The sequence below is a fragment of the Cryptotermes secundus genome, unplaced genomic scaffold (genome assembly GCF_002891405.2).
Source record: "Cryptotermes secundus unplaced genomic scaffold, Csec_1.0 scaffold92, whole genome shotgun sequence".
In the NCBI taxonomy this organism is placed as follows: Eukaryota; Metazoa; Arthropoda; class Insecta; order Blattodea; family Kalotermitidae; genus Cryptotermes; species Cryptotermes secundus.
The window spans coordinates 749800-772680 of NW_019728498.1; the positions used below are offsets into that span (position 1 = coordinate 749800).

The 22881-nt window shown below is 40.1% G+C and overlaps 1 protein-coding gene across 4 annotated transcripts in view; it reads left to right on the forward strand.

The window, feature by feature from the left end:
- Positions 1-724: 724 nt before the first annotated feature.
- Positions 725-22881, forward strand: part of LOC111865147 (opioid-binding protein/cell adhesion molecule homolog) — a 309054-nt gene continuing 286897 nt past the window's right edge. For 2 of the 4 annotated variants that reach the window (XM_023852915.2, XM_023852918.2), the window contains exon 1: positions 726-1002. In XM_023852915.2, coding sequence (XP_023708683.2) covers positions 747-1002 — 256 coding nt within the window. In that variant the 5' untranslated portion in view covers positions 726-746. Of the gene's footprint in view, positions 1003-22881 lie in introns of all 4 variants that reach the window. The other 2 variants (XM_023852917.2, XM_023852916.2) reach the window with 2 other exon arrangements.

Consider the following 22881-nt stretch of genomic DNA (forward strand, 5'->3'; position numbering starts at 1 on the left):
CTAAAAGTGGCAGTCTAATAATGCATGTTGCAAAATATGGCGAATTTTTATCTACGAAACATTTGAATGAGGTATCCATTAAAACAGTATTATATAAGCGGTGTAATACGGCTCCGACTGCTTATATGCAGTTACACCGACATTTTTTGTGATGAGCTGCCTCTACTGCTACCCTCTGGTGACAAAGAATTTGTCCGAACCTTGGCTACATTGTTTCAGTAGTTTTCCACATTGCAAACAAATGCAAGAGTTCTAGAGGACCTCCCTTCTCATTCATTCCAACTCATGATTCATAATACGTGTACATCAAACTGGTACCCTAAGTACATCAAGACGTAGTGGGATATGTCCCGTCTGGGGGCTCATCACAGTGCCCGAACGGTCTTAGGTATGAACTGCCTTCGCTCGCTCGAACGCTGGGATCGTGGGTTCGAAACCCACTCAGAGCATGATGTGTGCCTGCGTTTATTTTGTGTTTGCGTTCTTCTGTGTGTGTGTAGGTAGCGGCCTTGCCCAGTCCAAGGAGTCCTACATACTGTGTAAATGATCAAGAAATTGAAAAAAAATAGGCCAAGGTCCAACAAAGGGCTGAAGAGCCATAGACAGACAGACAGACAGACAGACAGATAGATACATAGATAGATATCCCGCCTGTGCTTCGGTCCGATCATTCGAAAGCTCGAATGCTGTGAGAGCATATTAACAAGAATTAATAGCAAATAAATACATGAGAAGGCGACGTCGGTATGTTGAGAGGCACGCGGCGAGCGCATGTGTTGAGGCGCCGGCGTAGTTTTCGTGCACGCTGCCGATATAGGATGACGGTCTGGCGAGAGCGGGGCAGTCGTGATGTGGCACGATCTCTGTTCCACATGGTCGCTGGAAAACAGGGTAACTGGATGGCGAACGCGGTGCGCTGTGTTCGGGGTGGTCTCCGATGGCTACTCCTTCTCACTGTCCTGACTATCTTTGTGATACACCCTGTTGCTACAGACATCACTGGTAAGTGTTTTGTAACATTTATCTCAATATCAATAATTTATGTTATTTCAAGCGTTACGACTTTGAAAAATTAAGACTTTGTTTCTAAAATATCTGTTTTCCTTTTAATTGTAGGTACTTAAAATTTCTCGTGATCGAAAATCGTACATATTCACATATTGATGAGTACCGATAAGTTTCAATTCATTATCCAACATGCCTATAAAACTATGAGTAAATGTGGTATTATCCCAGTGACTTGGTGACACAGCGTTAACGAGTGGTTGTGTGGATCTTCTCGAAATATCAGCTAGAGACAGCGTGCTGCTTGATTTCCAGCCTATAGTCCTACAGGTATATACAGCAATGACAAATCTTTAATAGGCCCTACATACAATTTTCATCTGTCCGTATATTCAAGACCGTTTTTATCTTGTGTGGGTTCCTTGTAATCTTACGGATATCAACAAATAAATATATGTAATTTTAGGGCAGTAAGTTGTTAAAGAAGAACTTGTTTTTATTTTTCCAAATCTTTGAAATATCAGAAGAGGGTTCATGTGTGTTGCTGTCTATGTAAAGTGATAATTTGAAATTGCCACTCAACACCTGACATTATACTTAATTTTGAAATATGATGTTAATAATTGTAAAAAATTATTCGCATTCGGTCCGTCAGGATGTATATCTCAGTACACAGGCCTGCTTCCTAAAATAACACATTAAAATCCCCAGTTAACAGAAGAAGAATTATCGATATGTCATACAGCCTAAAGCAGAATCTCAATCACGCTCCTAACTACATCTAGCGAGATATGCAGAAAGTGAGACGAAGACCGTTCCTCTGTATTTCTCTTGGGGGAATTCATGAAGAATCTCGGATCTTCTTTTCTACAGTTTAGAGCCTACAACTTCTTTATTAATCTTTGGTTAACATCACACATACTTGATGTTACTGTTTGTGTATTCACATGGGCCAGAAAGACATGTTTCCTGTTAGTTGTAATGTCGTTATTCAATATTTGTCTCAGTAAACCGAAGAGAATAAAAGAGTTATGAATAATATATACGTAGACAGGTAACGAGCACAGAACTTTTAATATAAAAAAATTCTAACACAAGACAATAATGATTCGGAGATACAGATAAGCTTGTTTACTTCATTAAAAACAGCTTACAAGGAACACTGGCCTACGATCATATATTGCATTACATGTGTGTGGTGGGTGCCTTCAAAGTTCGGAAATAAAATATGAGTCTCTGCTTTCTTGAAAAGGGATGACTTTTTACTAGCTTCAATTTGGTGTCCAGGTTTACAGGCGTTATTCTTAATTTGCAATTAATACCACTTCATTTGCCTATTTTAAAGATAATTATTAGGCATTTGTTACTATTTCATAATAAGAAAATACATTGTTAATTATAATTCAGTGGAATGAAAAACACCTTTCTCATCACTATGGGAAATGTTAACAACATAATTTTACACTTTGCTGAAGCAGGATACTTCGACTGATCGATAAAATAGTACTTCCTTTGCTGAACGTTAATTGTAGTTCTCTCGTTGGTTCAACATTATTGTAATCTAATATAAAATGCGTGTTCAACGGTAAATCCACAATATCGGTTTGGAGTTAAAAGTCAGTTCTAGAGAGTACATAAGCATGCAGTTTGCACCTGTTAACGAATATTATACAAGCCATGAATTTAGCGACTCGGAGGCAGCAAATCAGGAAAAGAGTCACATTGCGTTTCTGTTTACTTAAACATGTTCTGGGTAACTGGTTCAAATTGAGCAAGGTGGTTTCCTTCACAGTTCTGCTTACTTCATAACCACTTCAATGTCGCCACATTCGCATCGCAAGACAAAGTGTTCCGAATTATTTAGAGATAAATCTGACATCAGAAATAATTAACTATACCGAAGTGTCCGGTTGAATGGCTCTTAGAAAAAGCTAAGAAATAAATTTTAAAGTTTCGATGTTGTAATGCCATTAACGTCGGTCACGGTAGCCGATTGGTCTAAGGCATGTACTGTCTTCGCTAACTCGGAAGCCGGAATCGTGGGTTTCAATCACACTCAAGGCATGGATGTTTGGTGTGTGTATGCTTTTATTCTATGTTTGTATTGTCCTGTGTTTAGGTAGAAGCCTTGCGACCGGCTGATCACTTGTCCAAGGAGTCCTGCCGTCTTTAAAAATGATCATGAAACTGAGAAATCAGCCCTATGCTCCAAAGTGGGAGCAAGAGGAGAGAGAGAGAAACTATATTAACATTTCCTGTATCACGCAGCAACCGATGAGCTGTTGAATACCTCACAATGTTAATTCCATAGTTTTGGATGGTTTAGCACACCTTGTATAGGTCTACTTCATATTAAGTAACTTTAGTCATAGGCCGCGCCATAGCTCAAGCGGTTAGTCGTTGGCTTCCCACCGCGGCGGCCCGGGTTCGATCCCTGGTCGGTCAAGTGGGATTTGTGGTGGACAAAGTGGCGCTGGGGCAGGTTTTCTCCGAGTACTTCGGTTTCCCCTGCCAATCTTCATTCTACCAATTGCTCCACAATCACCCTGACCTAACATCTGGGGCTGGTACAATAGGCCAGAAGTGCCGCAGTACAAGAAACTTAGTCCGACCCCACTAGCAATAAAAAAATACTTTAGTCATATGTCTTCATTCATGATGTGGCTTTTTAAATGGTGCCGCGTAGTTTGGCATCCATCTACCAGACTAAATGATGCCTAACTCAGAATACTATAATGTTAGTCTATCTTCCTTCTGCTGGAGGCGCTTCAGCTGTCAAATATCGTCTGCTGCGACCCTGATGTATATGAAAACGAATCAGTTTTTCTTAATCATATTTTATAATTGTTCTTTCTTTTATTAAAACATTAATTGTATTCAGTATTAATATATGTATATTCACCTTTCTCTCGCTATCTAATGGCTTGTGCTATTGTATTTTCCGAATTTTTACTGCTGTCTAAATGACACAAAATATCTTGTTTTGTCTTTTGTCGTTTTCTGTATGTATGTGTTTTCTTCCATCTTTCCTAGTGTTTATGTTGTAATTGGTTTTTGATCTGTTGAGTAAACACGTAAATATATAAAAGATTTAGCTGAATTGAAGTATTTAGAACCGAACCTAGAGTTTGAGTTTGTAGCATTCCTGCATCATAGTCAGGAGATCACGGGTTCAACTCTTGGCCAGGAGACTGGCTATCATGACGGAGGAATTTCGTCGTCTCACTCAGTTTATCCAGAAAAATGACAGGATATAGCCTACGTTAAGCCAGGACTGCTGTCTTCAAGACACTTTTCAATTGATCATTCATCTACCATCTTACCATACGACGCTATATAGCTCATTTTCTATCAGCGTTTCAAAGTAACGCTCAAGAAATAAATAAATTAATACTCATAATTCTGAATGGCTTGTTTTTTAAAGCCAATAAATCTCAATGGTCTCTGCATGTTTCTTTCTTTTCTAAACTTCATTCCACGCTATGTATTACGATATTTGGAGGCGGATCGAATAATTACTAATGCTGTAACTAATTTTATTACCGTATTTTAAGATTTTATTCCATGAAATCTCAATAAATATTTTTGCTTGTAAATGACTTACAGGCTGTGCGATTTGTTAATAATCGTAACTAAAAACAATTTCAGAATGAAACGATGTATTTTAAATTAATGTGCTAGTCACAATTTCGTCGTAGGGTATCTTGTCCTTTTTAACAGAATAGAGAGGAGAATTGTCGAAAATTTCTCTTCAACATTCCTTGAGAGACATGACTCAGTAATGGCTTCCGTTGAAGTCTCCTGCGCAACATCCGTCCATATCCGGCGTTCTCGTGTAACATTTACCAAATTATTGCCATATTTCCATATATAAGTTTTGACATGCTTCTTTTGAGCAGAATTGGAATTACTGCTTTTCTAAACACATTTTACCGGCATTTTGTACACGTAATTATTTCATGTACGTCATAACTGTCACTGATTCGTGAATTTTTGCTCCACTGAAGTAGATGCACTACATTAAATATAAATTGAACGAAATTACTGAACGCAGTGCCGTCATTTATGAAGTTCTTATATTTCATTCACCACTCAGCGTTTCCACAGAATTACAATTTCTATACACTGCTTAAATTCTTATAAATTCTAGTGGTCAAATATTACTTGCGAGGACCTATGTGGTTATTACGAGGAAAAGTAGGACTCTTCAGTCAATACCTCAGTTCATAATCACAGAAACTGATGGGAATATTCCCACAAAACAAAAAGAGTACGTAATAAAATATTATGCCTGCATGTGCTGTAATTCGATTACGAGTAATAACTTCTGTTTCATGGAGTTAATTCGATTACATTAACTGACCGACTACAATATAAGTAAGTCCTCCGGGAAGGACTTTAAGCCGTGGGTCCCGTGTCGTAGCTTTATGGCACGTAAAAGAACCTCATATCCCCAAAGGAGATCACCGAGCCAAATTTCAGGACGTTTCCCGCCCAACAATAGTCTCTAACGCCTCTGATAGATGGGGGAAGCATTATAGATACCGCCAAGCCAGTAGAGGCCGAACTCGCTGGCTCGGTCGGGACTGATGGTACGCACCAATATCGGTAGGGTATAGAGACTGGTAGAATATCATAGAGGGAAGCACAATGGACCGATACTGGTCTAAGTGCATGGGGAAACCCACCCTCTCCAATAACTAATTAAACTATTACATGGCAATAGGTGTCAATATGCCGCCAATAGCACTGGCTACACAGTCTACGAGGCGTTGTATCTTCTATCGGTTGAACATTGGGATGGTCTGTTAGAATGCCAGTCTGGTTATGGATACACATTAAGTCTGAGTCTCTTCTATGCTCTGTTGTCCTCTGAAGGGAGAGGCTTGACTTACGTTGGGGCCTACTGACTGTCCGAGGAGTGCTACAGATCTGTAGATAAAAATCTGAAACACAGGAAACGGAAGGCTTTGGAGCACGTTGGTTTGTCGTGCCATACAAGAAGAATAAGAAGAAGAAGAAGAAGGTGGTGGTGGTGGTGCTGGTGCTGCTGCTGCTGCTGATGATGATGATGATGTTGTGCAAAAGTTGTCCCCGTGCTTAACTAATTAAGCATGAAGGCATATGGGGGAGTGGATGTATAGATCCACATCTTACTAACCTCGGCACTAGCTGGGGTGAGCCGTCAGCTTCACGCCCCGACGGTTTTACCCCGGGGAAAGAGCCCTCGGTACCCACTGGATAGGAGGCTGGGTCTGGACAACGTAGCAAAGAGAAAATTCTTGATCATACCGGGACTCAAACTCCGACTCCTCCGTCGTTCACCCCATAGTCAGTCGCTATACCGACTACGCCACCCCGGCTCATGTGTGTGTATAATCTACTAAACACTGCGAAAGATTGTGATTTATGTGTTTAACTGTTCGCTACCTGAGTCTGGCCATAGCCTAGCCAGAGTTGAGGCTCAATTTGAGGTAGACATTTGTGATATGCCGGCTTGTCGGACTTAAGGAATACATCAGTGGCAGTAGTGGATAAATATAATTGATTGGCAGAGAAACCTCTGAGATGTACCTGCCCAGGTATCATATTGTCACGTGTATTAGTGACTAATAACGGGAGTTCTAGATTTGATGACTGGGTTTATTTATTCCTTATACACGCCGCCAGGTATTACACATATTTATAGCGCTATCGCTATGTCTACACTTTATAATTCACTGTCACACACACACACACACACACACACACACACACACACACTAGTCGTCTCCTGGTAACGCAATTAAAACACAGAAATATAACTGTCTCACTGAATTACATGCTCCAAATGTTACACGTAAAGTCTTCTCTTCACAGTCGAAATCTTGCAAATAACTCTTAACTACACAGCACCCCACTGCACTCTCAATTATTTGCATGATGGCTTCACGTCCTTGACTCACGATTCCTGAGCTGCGACTACTCGCAAACGACTTTTGTTGTCCCCTTTACACCTTCGGCACGGACCACGCAGAGAAAACGCCTTGTACAGGCGTGTCTACAGTTCGTTTTCCTAGCACTAGGCATAGCGCGGATCACACTGAAAACACAAATCACGTGATTGCTATCTGGCCAGTCCATTGGCGCGCTGACTGCTGCTTAACAACGAGCTGTAACATTTGTCCTGTTGTTGCGTGCTTCTATCGTGGGGTGCTTATCGAGCCGTTGCCTGGCAATGCGTTGGCATGTCACGATACTATCCGCCTCAAATCCCACATTGATATCATTTTGAGTGAACCCTGGGATAAGCGGTGAAATTAGACACCTAAACTGTTTGACCTATGACACAGTTTAATTTATATATGTAGGCAATTCAGTTAAATTGTAGTTAATTTAGTCAATTAGCAATTGATTACAGTACGTAGTTAGTAACGAGGGACAGGACATCGCTTGATCGATATGCCTCAGCATCACCTAGTCTGGGAATCAACAATATTTCACGTCTAACCACACGGAAAATAGCCCTGTAATCATTGCCATAGCTATTCATCGATTAAATGCATCTCTATCAGGCATAATAATCTAATATTGGGTCTTGAACACTTAATTACAATTTCTGCGATGATGTTTTACCGACAAAAGTACAGCAGTAACACTATCAGTCTCATTGTGTTTGTTTTGCATCACATTTGTTGGCCTACATTTAACTTACTGTCCTCCCATCCAGCTGTCCGAAACTCCACATACATGAGGCTTATCGCCTATGGCCATTCGTGATGTAACTGTCAGTACCCATAAAATCACAGTACTATCAAACGCGTGAGCAGTATTGTACTATTTGCCTTAACTCCCACTGATGGCGTATGTTGTTTGGTTTATATATCTTGTCTTACGTTCTTTCTGGTGTCCGAAAATAGGGACTAGCTCTATCGATTGGACCCAAATTAGTAGTATTTTACTTGAAGATTGGGAAAATCTAATTTCCGGAATTTATTTTTTAAATAAAGAACAGGGCGATAGGTAGTGTCCGAAAGTCAATAGCTATATTAATATATAGTCGTCACAGATTTTAAGACAATATACACTTTAATTAAAATTCCATGCCTATGCATTCCATGGAAAATTAATCTTCCTTTCCAGGAAACTTCTTAAGTATTTACAGAGCCACAAAAATATTAACAGCACAGAGATACGGAGAAGCATAGACATATTGAAAAATTGAAGAATAGACCAACATAAGGAAATGCCATGTTTACGAATAAAAAAAATCATATATCAAATAAGATAGCGTCTTACTGTATTCTGTAATAAAGCAATTAAATAATATATTCTCATAGACTTTCTTTTCAGCACATTTACATCACAATGTAGAGTACACTCGGAGACTGCTCAGCTAGATCGTTGCATTCTCAGAGGTTTTAACATCAGAAACCGGACCGTCTACCTGACATACACGTCTTTTCCGTCTCGCACTGTGAGAGAGAAAGTCAACTTACAGACGTTGAATACAGATGTGAGAGAGCAGGTCATATGCAATTCATCTCATGTGGGGCTTGCTATTTCAAGTAAAGAATGCTCATTTTTTCACATACACACATTTCAGGAATAGACATTTCTAAATTTTCCTTAAAATGTGACATTTTCTGAATCACAAAATTTTGGTACACAACTGAAAGTTAACGAGGTGCGAAACAACATAGAATTTTCTGAAGTTACTCATAATCACACTCAGAATCAGTTACCGAATGCTAGTTCGAAAGCAGCCATTCAAGTCCAACAAACAGAAAACTAACAAAGGGAAGGTTTAATCAACTAACCGACTGGCGTTGCAGATCAAAGTAATGGCATTAGAAAAGTTGCTAGTTAGACGTTATAATCGTACTCCGTTCGTAAGCGCAGCTTCGGGAAGGCGTATTTCCGAACAGACTCGCGGAACACGGGATTTGTGTTCCTTGCATTTCCTTCATATTTTTAATATTGTGGGGTGCCGCCTGAAGGCCAGAATATCTGAGCAGGCGTCCATTGCTAGACAACGGCTTGTTTAAATGCGTTTGTGAAAAGCACAATAGAGAAGTCCGTTGCTAGACAACAGCTCAGTACATATGTTTCCCACACAACAAGGAACAGTGAATACATCGTTGCCTAGGCGGCAATTGTAAACACGTAAAAGCGATAATGTTTACACTGGCAGACCATTACGGCGGGAATGAAGGCCAGAGCTACTGCAGTTCCCGCTGCAACGAATACACTAGCTAACATGGGAAATGAAACCCTTCAAGTAGGTGTCTTGTAGTCCGTCCGACTGTAGAAGATAAGACCAGACAAGAGCTGACCTCAATTACTGGGGCCCAACAGAGTAAGTGTCTCGCCCCTCAACTGAGGAAATGGAATGTTCTCTAGTTTTTTAATACAGGACGATAGACAAAGTAAGAAAGCCAGTAATTCTGAATATGAAAATAAGTTTCTTTTTAAAAATAAGTTTATATTAACTAACGGGATATTCGTAATTAGATTATAAGTATGTAATTAAACAAAAATTATTAGAAATTACTGAGATCATGAAAGGTTATTATGCTTGTAACAACAGATATAATCGATTATATTTTCTATCTGTGGTGCTTCCTGATACTACGACTACAAGTGAGGATTATGCAGAATGTTCCATCCTACAAAATAATATTATCTTGGAACGGTCCATCAGAACCCTATATTACATCTCGCTCTGTAGGTAAACATGAGACACTTTGTAATAAAACGACGCAGTTCTCGTCAAGTTTGTGCCAACAGCGCCATATGAACTTGCTAACGGAATTTGAGGAGTGGTGTAGTGTTTCACAGGTGACGAGGTAAGATAATTTCTGCGACGTTTGCCGGCACACTCAACGCAATCACAGAATACATATCTCAAGCCGGGAAATGTTCTGTTAAATAAAAACTTGAAATAAAATATCAGCGAAGGGGAAATATGTAATTATGGGCAAAATAAACATAACACATGATACAGTAGGACAAAAAGTAAAATAATAGTTTATGAAGAATGTATGTGATCAAACCATAAAGAAACATTTGGCTATCACAAGCAGATGAGTCCGTAAGTCAAAGGTCAATATCTCCGTTAATCAATAATCTGTTCGAGAAAAACACGTTTACTTACAAAGCTGTCACACTAAGTCAACACAAAGACCGAACTAATGTTTGTTACCTGTCGAAAAGAGGTACACCACCAACACGTTATTCCTCCCGACACACTACAATATTTTGAAATTAAGTTCATTTATTTCTTTATTTTTTTTTTTTGGTAGTTTGTCAGTGAGGATAGATCTGCTCTGCTCTGCTCGGACAGTTGACAGAATGAGATTCATTCTGCCCCGCGATGACGCAGTAACTTGAAACAGCAATAATACTGCTCATTGTCAGTAAGGATGTTCAGCTGTGCCTCAGCAATTAGCGTCTGGACCAACTGTCAGCTCCGAATACCCCACTCCTTGTTAATGGAGCGCTTTAGGTTTGTCAGTAATTGCCCGGCTGTTACTACCAGTTTCGTTTCAGGAAAAAATCAATTTAATTTCCTCCTTCTATCTCCGTTCTTTTCAAGGAAACAAATTAAGGAAGCATATTGTAGTATGTAGACCAGTTGCTGAGCAACGACCGCGAGATACGTAAACACACAACAGTCGTTTCTAAGTAACAGCTTCGCAGACAAGCTTATTTTCACTGTAAGAGTTGGATACAGCAACAGAGTATCGGTGCTTTCCGTGCGCCTCGTGACTGGACGTTATAGGCAGGACAGTTAGTGAAGATTCGTTTGGTGAGTTAGAGAACTGCTGAGATTCAGTTGTTTGAAGCTGTTGCTATTAGAAGCTTGTAGCTGAGGCCGGGGATACGATTTTCGGATACGATTTACGTCCTAAAGTAATTTCAAGTTTAGTTTACACAGAAGTGTGATTGCACTGAAATTTAACGCATGCAAACATTATGGTCTGTTTTCGAGTCTTGGCTCCCGTGTAAAGCGGCATGATTAAAATTAAATTTGTGGGAACTGCCCACAGTCAAGCAAGTGTGACAACATCCCACAAATTTTAAATAGTTAATCGTAATTAACACATTGTAATGGTAGTAGTGAGATCATGTACGGCCTTATCACCTCATCGAACAGTGAATGTTCGGCCACACAGAGCGCTACGCTATGTTCGCTATGTTCGCTACGTACGCTACGTACGCTGTGTACACTCTGCGACGCAGCTAACATAGTCCACACAGCGTGCGTCGCGTACGTAGCGCTCTGTGTGGCCGAACCTTGAAGCAGTTAAATTTGTGAGACAGTTGCCACCACTGTATATTCCGCGTATATTTGTGTACGTTTGTGACATAGAGTAGTCATAGTTATTCATATGTTATTTAAAATCCTGTCTGCAATTTAGCTATCTTTCCTTAAATACTGTGCATAACTATTATTTCTGCCACTGAATTTCGTCGTTTATTTTATTACAAAACATCACGTGAGTGAGGAGCATAACCAAGTATGAAGAACAGCATAAATACGTATAGTCGAGAAATATACAAACGACATGCGAACGTCGTACACAGCCTACAAACGCGTCTTCACACACACACACACACACACACACACACTTGTTTGCACAGACTACAGACGTGCCTTCACACACACATACTTGCATGCACAGACTAAAAATATGACTTCACATATGCATGCACAGACCACAGATATGACTTCACACACGCATACTTGCATGCACAGACTACAGATATGCCTTCACACACGCATACTTGCATGCAGAGACTAAAAATATGACTTCACACATGCATGCACAGACTACAGATATGCCTTCACACACGCATACTTGCATGCAGAGACTAAAAATATGACTTCACACATGCATGCACAGACTACAGATATGCCTTCACACACGCATACTTGCATGCAGAGACTAAAAATATGACTTCACACATGCATGCACAGACTACAGATATGCCTTCACACACACATACTTGCATGCACAAGCTAAAACATGACTTCACACATACACGCACAGACTACGAACATGCGTTCATACATACACACTTGCATGAGCAGATTAAAAACATAATTTCACACATGCATGCACAGACTACAAACATGTTTTGACGCAAACATACACAATCGAACGCACACGAACCTGCATGCGCAGTTGTAACATAAGCATTAGTTTGCACACAACATAAATTTCTTGCCAAATATATCATATGAACTGAGGATTAGAGCTTATTACCCCTCTGACCATTGAATGAAAACATTTCCAGCTTAACTTCTAGTATAAAGAAAGTAATAAAAATGTTCGCATAGAATAAACTAGTTAATGACTGAAAGTTCGACCTCATGTCATCAGAAGGTTATAAATCGCTTCATTCCCTGTACTACTCTGCTGCCTAATCAAACCAATGGAACGCTTTGTACATCAAAGCATATCCAATAGGAGTTCCGTAGTGTTGGAATATCAAACCAGACAGTGTCAAGAGGCAATGTCCCGCTTATTTGTTTCTGTATTAAATATTTTCCATATCTGGAAAGAGAATTCGTAAATATTTCTACTCTGCCATTCCAGAAACATCAAAGAGGTTTCAATAATTTGATTTTAGAAGGGGACCGGTTTTGATCTCTTAAAAGTAAAGTTCCCTTGGTCTTATTTCGGTTGACGTACCTCCACCTTATTAGTGAAGTAATTGGATTGCATGATGGCAATTAGGGAGCCAACTTAATGTAGCCGGCAGGTTGTTTGTTCCCTGAGGGTAGGCAAACACGACAGACATGAAAGGAGAGAGATCTCGTCAGGCACGTGAAAGTTCCGCGTAATGTGACGTGTGAGAGAGGGGAGGACTGTAAGACGAGAAAGTAACTCGCTCCTCTCTTCGTTCCTCTTAAGTTCCCTGTCCTTAAAGACTGTTTCATAATACACGATATGTCTGTTATCAGTGCCTGAATGGTGTCTCCAGGAAACCAACTTGTGAATAGATCGAATACACCGTCATCTTACACTGGCTTATGAGTTTACGAGAAACCTTGAAGAAGATGAATTTTGTAATTATCGATTCTTCACGCTAATACCATAACCTAAGATACAAAGAGAAGACTGATATTGACGATACGATAAAGTTACCATCTGTTGTGTGTTAGGACAGAAACTGCCATTTAATATTCTTTCTACTGGCACGCAGAGCATTTAAGTCGATATTTTATTTCTACGGAGAATATGACGTTCTGTCAGTACGTATACATTCAGAATAACAATTAATTAAATTTCTACGCAAGTTTTAATATAAGTATTTCATACAGCCTAATAAATCTTCCAATGATCAAATCGATCTGTTTTAATTAAGCTTTTATTTCGCCAAAATTTATGCATAGAATTCCGAGCATAATTCATATTACACAATTCAGCACCGCTTGCATTTATATCTCTCCAGATCTATTACTCCATTACTATTATTATTGTCCATAATGTATTTACTAATTACTTGTATTTACCATGTGCTCTGTCTGTAAGCGGCCTTGCGGCTGTTGAACATAAATAATAAAGAATTGATTTGAATTATTATCATTTGTTTGCATACTTGGCTGCATTATTGATTTATTTTAATGGAATTATTATTATTAGTGTTGTTGTTTGTTTGTTTACTTGTCTGCATTATTGTGTTTTCCTCCAGTGCTTGCCTGTAATTTGTCTTAGACTCTATGTTGTGTTTGTCCATAATGTAAGTACTTATATCTACCCTGTGCTCTGTCTGTAATTGGCCTTGCGGCTGTTGACTCGGCACATAAATAATACAAAAATTGAACTGAAATTGAATTATTATTTTAATCACACGAAGAAGTTATTGGATACATACAAATCCTGTATACATTAAATCTGTCATACAAAACAAACAAACTCTGTGGCCTGTAGTCCGCAAGCGAACTATACCGACCAAGTGACCATCGCTTGTTGGCGAAGTTAGTGTCAACTTTTGCGGACAGATGGTGTCATGTGGTCAGTGCAATAGATCTCCACGTTCGTTAATCTCGGTTTTCTAGACCGGAGCACCCATCTCCTTGAAATAGCCCTTCATTTATCCTCACGAGGCTGAGTAGACCCCGTTCCAGACCAACTGCTTTCTCAGAAAATCTGGCAGCTCCGAGAATCGAACCTGGAACCTCTGGATCTGTAGGCAGGAAGTCTGACCACTAGACCACAGAGGCGGTCCATGAGATCGAAAGTTTGCATAATTTTCATAATTATTGACTAACAAACTATAGTACCAAATACTCTGTATTTATGCATATGATCTACCTCAGTATAAAATTTCACATGTCTAGCTGTAATGGTTCATTAGTTATCATCATCAAGCTGAAAGCTAATTTGTTTGCATGTTACTATTTACACGCTACAGGAAAACTTCTCTGTGGCATATTTTAGGAAGATCCATAACGATCCGTCAATTTTTTTCCCCTTGGCACTACAGCCCCAGTGGGCCTAGGCCTACCTCCATGAACTTCTCCGTTCACTTCGGTTTTTCTAGATCTTATACATTCGGTAGGACTCCTTGGGCGGGTGATCAGCTAGTCGCAAGGCCTCTGCCTGTACACAAACACAGAAAAACGCACACACACAAACTAAACATCCATCCCTGAGTGGGATTCGAACCCACGATCCCGGTTTCCAAGCGAGCGAAAACAGTACATGCCTTTGACCGCTCGGCTACCGTGACCGGCGACCCGTCATTTCAGCGCCCTAAAATCAGTGGCGCTAATGTCAATCTGGCATCACAGATTTAGAATCCGCCGTGTTGTTAGTGATGATGATTAGAGGAAAGCGAAAGTGTGACGTTGTAGTAGTAACCACTGGCACAGCTTTCGTAACAAATGTCATGAAAATCTATTAAATGCATTAAAAGCTGAAATATAGAGCACGCACACACATACGCACAGAGCAAGGTGATCTCATGAGGCGATTTTGCCGTAAATAAAGGACGGGAAGGCTAGAAACGTACAACGATGCCTTTGTAAGACACATCTTGAACTGTGACACCTCTTGATACATGCACAAGTACCACACACTTCTACGTACTTCACTAGATACATTCATTCATTCATTCATTCATTCATTCATTCATTCATCAGTAATCTGTCAGACGACAGGTCCACAGTCTCTTCCAAAACAGTTCCTCAACTTAATGCGATCTTCTGTTTTTGGAAAGAGACTATCCAGGAAAAGTGACAATGTGGTAGTTTTTCCATTTGCTTTCCACATCGCAGTACAACAGCCGTTCAAACCACTCTGGTCACGCCTGTTGCTATACGAACTTGAACCATCTCGAGCTTCCTTGCTCTGTGTTTCAAGTCGCTGCTAATGACGCTGCTTCCGGCATCAGTTTTTGGTTTTTGATGTCCCTCTTCGTCTGATGCCTACCCTTTGACCTGTCCAGCAAGGGAGGCCCTGCCAGTAGGTACGCTACCGCTGGTATAGCTCTCAGTGTCCTTGGCATACTCAAACCCCTTCACCACGATAAGGTGGAGACACCAACGAGGGGACTTCACTAGATTACGTACACACAATTCTGCAAAAGTTGAGGTTCTTTCGGCTGCGACTATGAAAATTACCAGACTACATGGCGTAATATGCCAGAAAAGAGACAAATTCTTGCCCTATTTACATTTATACAGTCATGTGTTCTCCAGAAGGTTATCTCTAATAACTCGTGCACTTCATTACTTCGTTTAATCCTTGAAAGCACGAAGACAAAAGGAGTTTCCTACAATCTAGCTGTAATTGTCAGTAAAATTGCCATGTGGCATCAGTAATGAGTCCGACACAAATGGCTTCCCTACTTTTTTGCCAGTCAGAAGATGGAAATATTAATTTAGTTATTTCTATCATTTTATGGTTAAAAGAAGGAATTTCTTCTGAACAATAGTTCAATATCCAGTACGTACGTCACAGAAAACACACTATGTCTACGTTATAAAGACCAACAGGTTTATGCTGCTCCGGGAAACAATCGATGTTTAATTTGACTGTCATACGGATCTCGTAAATACAAATTATTTTAGTTTAAGAAGAGTTTGAATGCATAGAATGGTTTAATGGATTCAGTAAATGTTGCTGTATATGTTTACATACTGAGATCAACACTCCTTTAGTCTCGACAAGGGGCTATGACCCAGTCTTTAATTTGGAGAAGAAGAAGAACACTGTCAATACAGAAATCATAATACCAACATTATATTATATATTTCGGCATCCTGCTGCACTCAGGTATCATTTACAGATCTTCGTCCGTCTGTAATGCAACAATATTCATAGAGATTTATACGGCACCAATCCACATATAACTCACTACGATGTTAGTAAAATTTTTAAAATATCATTAAAACACACACACACACATATATATATTTGGACCGAAAAGAGATGAACTGACAGGAAGTTGAAGAAAACTGCATAATGAACTTCATAAATTGTACTCTTCTCCAAGCATAATTAGAATGTTCAAGTCAAGGAGGATGAGATAGGTAAGGCATGTAGCAAGAATGGGGAGAAGAGGAATACATATAGGATATGGGTGGGAAAATGGAGAAGGAAAGAGACCACTGGAAAGACCAAGACCAAGTAACCTTGTTCGAGTGCAGTGAAACGAACACAAACACGTGCCCTTTTATAATTTGATACGTTTGGATTTGCACTGTGTGTACCTTGCTTATTGTATGTACTTTGTTTTGTATTGTTTCTTTTATGTTATAGTCTTTCCTTGTCTGTATCAGTGTAAGATCTACTGGCACCGGGTGAATACCCAACTGCAGTAAAATAATAATAATAACAATAATAGGCGGGTGGACAATACTGAAGTGGAGCCTACAGAGATAGGATGGTATAGTATGGATTGGATTGAACTGGTTCAGGATAAGGACCAGTTGAGGGCTCTTGTGAACACGGAAATGAATCTTCGGGTTCCATAAGACGCTGGGAAGTTCTTGAGTAGCTGCACAACTGGCAGCTTCTCGAGAAGGGCTCAGCTCCATGAGTCAGTGATGATTGATACATTCTCCGTGTATGTTAGGCGCTACGTGTTTCGGCCTCATAGGGATATCCTCAGGAAACACAAATTTTAAGGAATCCACTTGAATTGTGCATTTTTGTCAATAGTATTCTTAATGTGCGGCCTCATTGTTTTTATGTTATGGAATGTATGTTCTTTCTATCTTCGTATTGCGGCTGTTTTGTGCCAACTTGAACGCCCCCCCCCCGGTCATGGGTATCTTGTGTAGATGTGTGCTCCTTGTACGTAGAGACGAGAAGAACAGCGGATATCAGAAAAGCTCTTTAATGTAGAATTATATTTTGGTTCTATTTTTAAATGTGGGAAAAAATCACAATTAGCTTTATGGAGAAGTCATTACTGAGACGCCGCTGGCTTTTCAATTTGCGCCCGTGTGGAGGCGGGGTCGAAAACCTCCACCGTGACCCTGCGAGTCGTAGGAGGCGACGAAAGAGGAAGTCTGAAATTTGAGGCAGTAAAATATGGTCGCGAGTCCCAAGGGACTCGGACCCGAGAAAGAAGGCGTCAGTCTCAATGTGACTTTGACTTTGACTTTGTTCAATTTGATCAGAAATTCTCACATTTTAGGACACCTGTTAGTTCGCTAGGCATCGCAGCATTCAAAATGGCCCTGGAACCTACTATCTTGTGCCTGTGTAATCCAGTTCACCACTTCACTTCTTTTTCCCTTTCAAATAAATTTTAATATTATCGCACAATCTACTCAATTTCTCCAAGTGTTCTCCTCCCCTTAGGTTTTCAAGCTAAGTGCTGTAGGCCTGTCATACTTCCTCAGGGCATAGTAAATCCTTCTTCTTCCCTGATTTCATCAATTTAATATTCGATAAAGGGAACAAATTTCAAAGCTCCATATTGTGCGAGTTAACCCGTCTTCATATTAACGTAATTCTGTCTACTGGACCCAAACATCTAGTCAACATTGTCTTCTCTGGCAAACTCACTCTGCTTTATTCCCTTCATGAGGACAACATTTCATAACCGTAGAGGGCTAGAACAGAGGAGCCATTCACGTAAAAGTAAAAAGTAAAAGGCAAGGCTATCCCTGTAAGAGACTGTGAAAGTCCATAGGATTGTATGAAGTCGGAGTCCCACATTTTCTGGACAATCGGTCTAGAGATGGCGCTTAGGTTATCAGCCTTACGCGCCGGCCGCCAACCCTTCACCCCTCAGGAAGATTCCTGGTATTCATTTCTGTTAGAGACTGAGTCGACCCCAGGGCCATAATGCGACTGGAAGAATTAGGTAAATTGAAAAATCCAATGGCCTTGTCGGAAATCGAACTCGCGATCTTCCGGCTTGTAGCTTACTCGTAGTCCCTTACGCTACCGCGTACATCAGAGAAGATTCATACTTTAAACAAATTTTCTCACAAAGGTGTCAAGAGTGAATAAAATTGTTTATATACCAGTGGAATGTTACTCGGAGACCTGTAAACAATTTCCATCGAATAAGGAAAGTAGAAATTTGTATTTGAGCCTACTTGTATCTTACTTACATACGTATATGTTTAGAATGTAAAGACTTAAGGAGCACAAGAATTAAACACAGTTTGAAGAGTTTATACTTCGAAATGAATACAAGGCACGTAGATAAATGGATGAAGTTTATTTATTTCTGACTCATCGTACCCAAAGAAACATTCGTCCATTGTAACAGGCTGTATACTTCTCATGATAGCACTGCTTCCTCAACATTATGTAGGGCTGTATGGGAAGGAACTTGTATCACAATTCCTAACTTTAATCTTGCAGCGAGAAACAAACAAATCTACCATGTAGCCGGATCCAACTAATTGCGTAGTTTGATTTTATTTTCATGTGAAATGATGCCAGAATCACTGATTTCTTGGTGATATTGGTGTTAAAACAGGAATAACCTTTGAGGCGAAGGGCCTATAAATAACTACTAGTACTACTACTACTACTACTACTACTACTACTACTACCACTACTACTACTACTACTACTACTACTACTACTACTACTTCTATTCTCCCGCAACAGCTCGGCTTTCATTCTTATCTTCACCTCTATTAAGAAGACTACAGACTCTTAAAACACCGAGCACAATGCCAGTTTCGGTTCACTACGACACAGCACGTGCACGTGCTTGACACCACCGACGAGCAGCAACTGTAAGCGTAATTCTTGTATATACTGTTGCGATACTCAAGTGCTTCCAAAACCCCGGGGCAACTAATGTAATTACCTTTACACTGAGATCAATAAATGTACCGAGCCCGGGGTTTATGCATATGATCCACTAGAAATTGTTGTGAGAGGTTACCAGAAAGTACTTGATAATCACGTCTACATTCTAGGGCAAGAATAAATAAGAGCACGAATGTTCCCGAATCGAATTTCGGCACGGACAGATTTAACTCATGATGTTACATGCGCATGAAAGCGTTTCTGCCCACGAGATAGGCTCCGACCCTGTTAATGCATTCTTACTCAACGCCACCTTCTCACCCATTCAACACAGCATAAACTCTACATTGCTACAACTTCACTTGAATATCTAAATTATAAAGGTGAACTCTGAAATCCGACTCTCCACTTTCCGTTATCAAGAGTACTCGTGAAAACAGCATAAAATAATTCTGTGATTTAAAAGAACATTGCTAGAACTGATCTGTCATCCAATAAGAAAACTCTTTATGGACTTTTATCCGAAGACGTTCTACACCCGATAAATCAGGTAACTTAAATGTATCGGTTGTCGAATTATGACAATATCACAACATCACTCATTCACTAACTCACTCACTCACGGAGCTGAGCCCTTCTTGAAAAACTGTCATGTGGTCAGCTTCTCACAAACTTCCCAGCATTTTATAGAACCCGAAAGTTCCTTACCGTGTTCACAAGAGCCATCCACTGTTCCATAACCTGAGCCATATTAATCTAATCCATACCATCCCATCATATCTCTCTAAGATTCATTTTAATATTATCCACCCACCTACGTCTTGGTCTTCCCAGTTGTCTCTTTCCTTCTGGCTTTCCCACCAGTATCTTAATGCATTCCTCTTCTCCCCTTTATACCACAACATGGAGAATCCAAATTGCAGGTAATTACAAGAACGTCTCGTCACCATGCCCTCTGACTGCATTATTCCTGTCCTAGACAAAGGGTCATATCAGGGCCAGGGATGGAGAGACAAACAGATATATGTGGATAATTCATAAGGATATGGAAAGAGAAACCTGTTCTAGATTATTACAAAGTATATTGTTAGACACGCAGGTTAATTGCAGGCTTAAGATGTTCTGAATATTTGCAGTTATGTCTTACTATAGTATAGAACTTTTCCGCTGGAGTCGTTTGGCTGTTCTTCAGTCACAAAAATGCCACAATTTGGACACTGACTATCCCTTTCTTTCCACCCCTGCACAGTGCAAGACTTCTCCGTGAGGTCACGTGGTGGTTCAGATCAAGTCTAACAACAACTCATATCGGACTAAAGGATTCAGGGTTCCTCCCCAGCTGCCTAATCTTATTTTGCCCAGAAAGTAATCTTTTCCTTATTTCAGAGGCATGTGAATCCCAAAGCCCTCAAAGCCACTCTGCTGATGACAAACACTCTCCCTTATTCTGAACTACAATTCGTTTTCTAGTTCTTTGTGACCTACTGCTCTGCAGCTGGGAAGGTGGCATTAAACGCAAAGAAAGAATGAAGTTTGACAGAGACGTGCGGCTCTTTAAGGAAACGTTACAGTACTAGCCAACTGCAAGGAGACTCCGAGTGCAGGATCCGGGCACGGAGTTTAAACCATTTACGTGATTTTCGGAAGATTTTGTCAGCACTTGATCAAATACAGACTTAAAGCTGTTATGTTTAACATTTACATTTTCCAATGAATGTCTGATATATACGACGTTTCTGCAAATATCCCAAATCTCATCTTCAGGAGATCCTTCCGACAGTTATTCTGACCAAATGGTAGTTCATTAGATTTTATGTCAAACGTCGCCATCTACATATTATAACAGGTACTAATCAGTGTATTTACTGTGTGTATATATATATAACAAATCTACCAAACAATTCGCTCTCAATTTTATCTTGTTAATTATGCGTTTATTTGGGATTAAAACACAATTTCTGTACATGTTTCGGCATTTCATGAAACCATTATCAGGCGATACATTCCACAAACTTAAATTACTGTGTTTGTAATTTGTATATGGATCCATATATTACAATTTTTATATTATAATGATCGATTCATAATAGTGCATTTACTACTGATAACCTGGAAACGGAAGTATAGCAACTCCCGAAACCTCGTATATATAAAACATCTCAAAATGCACCACATCTAATATAACACTGATACTGGTCAGGTTAGTCAGCCATTAAGCATTAAATTTTAATATCAGACGCCGGTTCGTAGAAGAGGGGCTGGGCTGTTTGAATTTATTACGCAATGACGCTCTCCGTATCGACATTATACAGTGCTGCCGATAGGATAATTAATGAATGTGATACAGTTAGCCACGGAAACTGAATTTTGCGGAGAAACTCCTTTCCTGTGCCACTTTGTCTACCATAAATCCCACATGATTTGAACTGGGATCGAAGGCGGGTTGCCACGGTAGGAAGAATGCGACTATCCGCCTGAGCTATGACACAGTCTATCGATATAAGTGTTCCTGAAAATCCGTTTACAAAAATTTAAATTCCGAATTTTACATAGACCAGTCGCCTGATATATTGATAGAAACAGAGTTTAAATTTGGTCGCGCCATAATTCAAGCGGTTAGTCGCTAGCTTCCCATCGCGGTGGCTCGGGTTCGATCCCGGGTCTGGTCACGTGGGATTTGTGGTGGACAAAGTGGCGCTGGAGCAGGTGTTCTCCGAGTACTTCGGTTTCCCCTGCCAATTTTCATTCCACCAATTGCTCCACAATCACCTTCTGGGTGATCATCTGCGGCTGGTACAATAGGCCAGAAGTAGTCGCAGTACAAGGGACTTAGTCCCACCCCACTAGCAATAAAAATAATAGTTTAAATTTGCTAGTAAAAATGTATGTCTCTATCAACAAATATTGTGGGCAGAAAACAATGTCTTTGGCCGTATTCACTTCGTGTTACGTAGATTGTAACTGATAGAAGTTTGTAAAATTTATGCAGACGTATTATAAATATTGTTAGTTTAATGACTAGGCGTACTTAATTAGATACTTCACGTCTGCAGCCTGAAACTATTAATTTAAGTCTTAACTTTATAAATCATTAACCATTTCTTTTCTCCTACTACGTACTTAGTACGAAAGACAAACATTTTCTAACCTGAACATTTTGGCCGCCGCCACAATTCTCGGAACTTTCGAAGCCGATTCAGAAGTTATGTAAGTTAACGAGTTCAGTTGTATAACCTTCTTAGTAAGGTTCAAATAAGGGCCGCGCCATAGCTCAAGCGGTTAGTCGCTGGCTTCCCACCGCGGCGGCCCGGGTTCGATCCCAGGTCTGGTCAAGTGGGATTTGTGGTGGATAAAGTGGCGCTGGGGCAGGTTTTCTCCGAGTACTTCGGTTTCCCCTGGCTATCTTCATTCTACCAAATTCTGCATCATCATATTCATCCGGGGCAGGTCAATCAGTGGCCGCCGTGCCGAGTGGACCCAGTTGGACTCCAACCCCCACTAAGCGAATTTAAAAGAAAATTAAAGTTCAAATAAGGGCAACATTTTAACATCCATACTCACATGGTGCCTTGGCCGGAAGAAAAGAAAATTTATTTCATAAATTCACGGGACTGAAAAAGAAAACCACAAAAATTATCGGTCAGTATGTCCT